At 35.2% G+C, this 6,000-nt stretch overlaps 1 protein-coding gene across 1 annotated transcript in view; it reads left to right on the top strand.

Annotated features, from left to right (window-relative positions):
• Window positions 1-4,569, top strand: part of SLC13A1 (solute carrier family 13 member 1) — a gene marked incomplete at both ends in the record, with an annotated part of 74,191 nt that extends 69,622 nt beyond the window's left edge. Inside the window, 3 exons of the mRNA XM_082662026.1 lie at window positions 899-1,060; window positions 2,587-2,724; window positions 4,432-4,569. Coding sequence (XP_082518152.1) covers window positions 899-1,060; window positions 2,587-2,724; window positions 4,432-4,569 — 438 coding nt within the window. The remainder of the gene's footprint in view (window positions 1-898; window positions 1,061-2,586; window positions 2,725-4,431) is intronic.
• Window positions 4,570-6,000: the final 1,431 nt, after the last annotated feature.

The following is a 6,000-nucleotide window of genomic DNA, read 5'->3' on the forward strand; positions in this document are numbered from 1 at the left end:
CTACAAAATTGATACCTCCATTAGGGAAAATGAAAAAGGACAATTACCTGAAATTTTTATCTACTTGTGAAGAGTTTTCCATTTTTACTGGAGAGTGTACTGGAGAATTAGTGATAGATACTTAGAAAACTAAGCAAACAAAAGAATAGGGAAATTATTTCCTGGAAAAACAAACAAACAAAAAGTAAAACAAAAAAGTGAAAGCAATCACAGTACACTAAGTGGCTCAGTTGTGAACGATATCCATATAATCATAATGGCAAACTTTAAATATTGATTTAACCAAAAATGTTGACATATGAGTGTAAGGGAATGGAGGGTGGGGACAGGAAATATATGTATGGTGGAAGGTGTTAGAAAGCTGAATTCTATGTATGGTGGAAGGTGTTAGAAAGCTGAATTCTTATGCACGTATTAGGAAATCAGTAAATAATGTCTACATTTGAAAATTTAGAAATATGAAAAAGTAGAATTTTGTAAAATAGCTATCAACACATAAACATGGTTATAAATAGCTAATATGGATGAAAGTTGTTGCCTCTGGGGAACACAGATGTGGACAGAGGTAGACCAGAAAGGCTGCTCTTTTCTTAAAGCCCTATAGTACTACATGGCTTGTTATACCCACATATATTAATTAGATATAATTAAAATTTAATTGAAAAGATGTGGGAAGACAATTCAAACTTCCTAAAGTTTGGTATATTAAAATGAGAATAATTGAGAACTTTTCCATGTCAAACCCACCTAGATCTAACAAACCACAGAAAAACATGAAAGATTAAAATTATACTTTAGAAACTGAGTTCTTAGATCAAATAATGCTTTTTAATATATTTAAATGTCTGATTAAATGACTTATTAATGAATACTAAATATCGCAAATTTGTTTTTTTAGGAGTCAGGACTATCTAAATGGATAGGAAATAAATTATCTCCTCTAGGTTCATTACCAGTCTGGCTAATAATTCTGATATCTTCTTTGCTCGTCACATCTTTAACAGAGGTAGCCAGCAATCCAGCTACCATTACCCTCCTTCTTCCAATACTGTCTCCATTGGTGAGTATCTCATTTATCCTATTTACACTATTCATTCAAAGAACAGTGTTCTACTTTGTGTGTTCTCATATTGCAGTGTGGAATCATTTGGGTCCTGAATGGTCCCCCTGTAGGTAACTTACAGAGTCATCCTTATTTGCATTCATGCTTTCTTAGGAGACCTCAACTCAGGAGAACTCTTTTCTTCCATGTTCAAGCAGCATGATCTTAAGTGAACCCTCTACCTTCTTTCTACCCATATTCTTCATTTGCAGATAAACGGGAGGGTCAGCCCAGATCCTTTCCAGCTCTAGAAGACTTTGGGATTCAGTGCTTCCTGGCAACTTTAGTATTTAGATCTCTAACACTGATACTTCTCCCTCCAGAAGATGTCTTGAATTTTTGAGAAGTGCTTCATATAAGTGATTTGCAAGGGAATAAAAAGCTATGTTTACACTTCAGGCTTCAAGCTTAAATGTCTTAGATGCAGTTCTCTACAGCCCAGGGAAGAATTTAAAAAGATAAGTAAGAAGCAGATTTGCAAGGAGAGAGAGGGAAGACTGTCTCTCTTCCTCTCCATCACTAGCTGGCAATTACAAGAAACAGCTTCAAGTAAAATGTTTTTCTTATTGGGACAGATGAGTTTGGTGAAAGGAAAGCACTTTGGATGAAGAAGAATTGCCCTTCTGGAATTGTTCTGCTACCAGCTCAAGGGGCAGATGTTGGCATTCTTGAGCTGCTTCAAATTAGAAAAGAAATGTAGGCAGGTTATGTTGGTAAAATACAATTTTGGGTTTTTTCTGGTTTTTATTTCTCAACATGGAGCAGTTAAAAAATCATGTGATAAATTAAGAATAGTAGTAACTCTTCTGTGATGATCCCTAAGAAAATTTTAAATTACGTATGTCACAGAGGTAGTAAAGTTAATGGAATGATGAGAAGCTTTGGAGCCAGAGGGACCTGAGAACTACGTAAGCTCTACTGCTTGCCAGCTATGTGTCTGGATCAGTTACTTTAACGTTTATGGACCTCAGTTTCTTCATCTGCTATTTGGGACTACAGTTACGATCTTTTAAGGTCGTAGTGAAATTTAAATTATATATATATAAATATACAATGTTATTATGTTATACATTATATATATGTTAAATTTTACATATATCTTATATATATTATATATATAACATATATATATATATATATATATATATATATATATATATATATATACACTTAGCACAGCACTTAGCGCTAGATCAGTAATAAACAGCTGCTGTTTTAATTTTGTTTCTGGAATAAATGATACTTTATTTTCTAAATGAACCGAGCTATAATGCTTAAATGGACGCCAATCACCATATAAACAATGATAAGAGGAAGACACGTTTTCTAAAAATTATTCTTCCAATTATAACTGCATTTATGTATATATAATTTTATGTCTTTATATATCAATCTGCTTCTGGGAAAGTTTATTATAATAATTTTGTTCATTTTGATGCCTATCTCAAAATTTTACTTAGACTCCTTTTTATCTTTTCCAACAGGCTGAAGCCATTCAAGTCAACCCTCTTTATATTTTGTTACCTTCTACTCTGTGTAATTCATTTGCATTCCTCCTACCAGTAGCAAATCCACCCAATGCTATTGTTTTTTCGTATGGTCATCTAAAAGTTACTGACATGGTGAGTGAGCTGAAAGAATGCTATCAAGACCAATAGACATTATTTTGTGATATCTTGGGTTGTCTATCCTATACGCTAGTCAACTGCTAGGAAATGCATAGCCTGAGTACTACTTCTGAAGGTGAGCTCATGACTGGCCATAGCATTGTTTTTAAGAGTGATAACCAGAAGCAAACATGCCATTAATATTTACAGTCACAAATACAGAGATATTGAATGCATCAGTAATACGCTGGCAGAGGAAGAGAGCAAACAATATGCTCAACACAATGGCTTAAGCTTACATGTCAAGATCAGGACCCAACTTGACCTAAGCAAAAGGGTTAATGAAATTCAGCAATCAAGCACTGTGGTTTACTATCATGAATATTTACAGAACTGACATTTGCTCTGAATAAGATGTTGGGCTCAGTGCTTGACTGATGAAAAGTCATCTTTCTTTTTCTGATTCTAATAGTGGCACCTGAAATAAAACGAAATGAAATGAAGTGAAATGAAATGAAATTAGCACAAGCAAGTAATAATAGAAACTTTAAGTGACAAAACGTGCACATTTTGCCAATTACAAAAGTTGTGGTAGAGAAGGACTAGCTTGAGAATATCCTGCTCTTCTCTCAATCTTGATCACCAGCTTTCGGAACAAACCAAGCAAGACTATAACTAAAGGCAATTCAGTGAGTTTGCTGTGCAAATGCAGTTCCAAGTTAAGCCCCAGGTTCTTTTCTTCCAGACAGATTGCTGTCCCTAAACCCCTGTAACGTAAAAATTCTGGAAATGCCTCTATGCAGAAGTCGTATAATCTCCTTTGGGTAAAGAAAATGAGCATAATATACAATATAAACTGTGCTAGGTATATGAATGTTAAAAAAAACCAGGATTCTAAAATAAACAAGAGGCTTGCATGGACAGAACAGGAGGCCTCTATAACGTTTATTTTGCCTTGGGGCTCCATGTTTTAATACAGAGAATGCAGAGATAAGCAAGCTTTCTCTGTAGAGAGCCAGAGAGTAAATATTTGAGACTCTGTGGGTTATATGGTCTCTGTCACAACTACTGAATCATGAAAGCAGCCAACAACAACATGTAAACAAATGGGCAGAATTGTGGTCCCGCAAAACTTTCTTTACAAAAACAGTTTATGGGCAGTAGTCTGCCAACCTCTGTCTTAATAGCTAGAAAACAATTTGAGATTGTTTAGTGCCACCAGAATAATGACGTCAGACCTAGAAAAATGGGAACTCTAAGAAAGATGAATGGAAGAGGTATTAAATCTCAATAAGAGAATACTGAAGGCTAAACTAAAAATAATATGGAGTGAATATGAAGGATTCAGTTTTCATATAGTGACCTGAACCTTATTTTCACTGAAATACAAAACCGCAAAACTCAAATCCTGATTTGACATGAAACGGCAGATTTTTAAAGGGATTTTTCTCTAATCAGAATGACTTCAGTATATTCCTAAGAGGAACCTCTCTGAGACTCTCAACCTAAATGGCATTTAGTTGGGAACAGATTCTTTTTTGACATGAGTGGAAGGACTCCTTGTCTTATGAAACCAATCATTGATACTAATCATTTAGGATGCATGTAAATCTGACATATGCCTTCTTCAACAGTATTCCAATTCTCCCATAGGTTGTTTTGGGGGTTTTTTGTTTGTTTGTTTGTTTTTGAGACTGACATTCATGTTCTTTCGTATTCAAGGTTAAAGCTGGACTTGGCGTTAATATTGTGGGTGTTGCTGTCGTGATGCTTGGCATGTTTACCTGGATTGTACCCATGTTTGACCTCCACACTTACCCTTCCTGGGCTCCTGCAGTTAGTAATGAGACCATGCCATGACAAGCATGAATGCTCTGACTATCCTGTGGTGGGTTTTGGGAACCACTAAGAATTCACTACAAAATTTGGCTCTAGAAAACTGATGACACTTAAATTAGTCCTGGTGTAGCTGCTGTAAAACACCCCAAACCTGCTTTGAGATGCAACCAAGACCATCTATGTGCCTTCACGAAGAAGCCCTCAGTTGAGATTTTGCTCATGGACCATATGCATCCTGCTTCATCATAAGAATAATTTATAACTTGACCTTCAAGAGATTAGGTCATTTGCTTCATCTTACACTTTGGGTTCAGTGTAACATTTCAAATGTCAATTTGTTATTTCAGAAACTTTCCATGAAGGTAGAAATAGAAAATAAAATATACAAGTTTATTAGCTACTTGTATAAATCATTTCTGTAGTGTCCAAGGGAATTTTCTGAAAAATCAAAGCTGTGGTCATCTGGTAGTGCAAAAGAAAAGTTTAATCTAAGTAAAATATACATTCCCTCATTTAAAAAATATTCCAATCAGATTACTCTTGAAATATCCACATAGTATAAAAATTGAAAGTTAAGGGCTTCCCTGGTGGCGCAGTGGTTGAGAGTCCGCCTGCCGATGCAGGGGACACGAGTTCATGCCCCGGTCCGGGAAGATCCCACATGCCGCAGAGTGACTGGGCCCGTGAGCCATGGCCGCTGAGCCTGCGCGTCTGGAGCCTGTGCTCCACAACGGGAGAGGCCACAACAGTGAGAGGCCCGCGGACCGCAAAAAAAAAAAAAAAAAAAATTGAAAGTAGTAGTTGCAAAATTATAGCTGAATCCACTAAACAACAGAAAATAGATAAGGATTAATTTCTATTTGACCCTATGGTTAAAGTATTGATAATTCATACTTTTATGATCTCGGTGCACTGAGAAATGTACTTTGTAGAGCTATGGTTAAGGCTTGCTATGACGCACTATTAGCACGGTATAGTTAGGAAAGAAAGCTAAACAGTATAAAATTATTAACACATTTGTGGATTTTTATAACAGTTTTGCTTAAATGTTTATTTTATTTCAGAACTACATAATGTCATACATAAAAACAAGAAATTCCGAAATTTAAATGAATTATCACTGTGTATGCAGATACAGAAAAAAGTCATGTAACTCCATTGCATCAACATTGAAATGGAATACCAGAGGGAAAATAAAGAATAAAAAATTGAAACTGTTGATATATTTGCAAAAGAAAAAAATAAATTATTTATGTGCAAACCAAAAAGAAAAAAGAACTGAACATTCGAACAAGAGTAGGAAGAAAATAGTCTCCTAGCATTCAGGATGTTAAACTGTAAGGTCTACTGGCATTCCAAAATTAGACTAAAGGCAAAAAACTGAAAAAGACAAAAAATGTGTACAGTTAGGAAAATATGGAGAAGTTAGAGCAATTCTCATGCTAAAAATAA

The sequence above is a fragment of the Grampus griseus genome (genome assembly GCF_964374135.1).
Source record: "Grampus griseus genome assembly, chromosome: 9".
Taxonomy (NCBI): domain Eukaryota; kingdom Metazoa; phylum Chordata; class Mammalia; order Artiodactyla; family Delphinidae; genus Grampus; species Grampus griseus.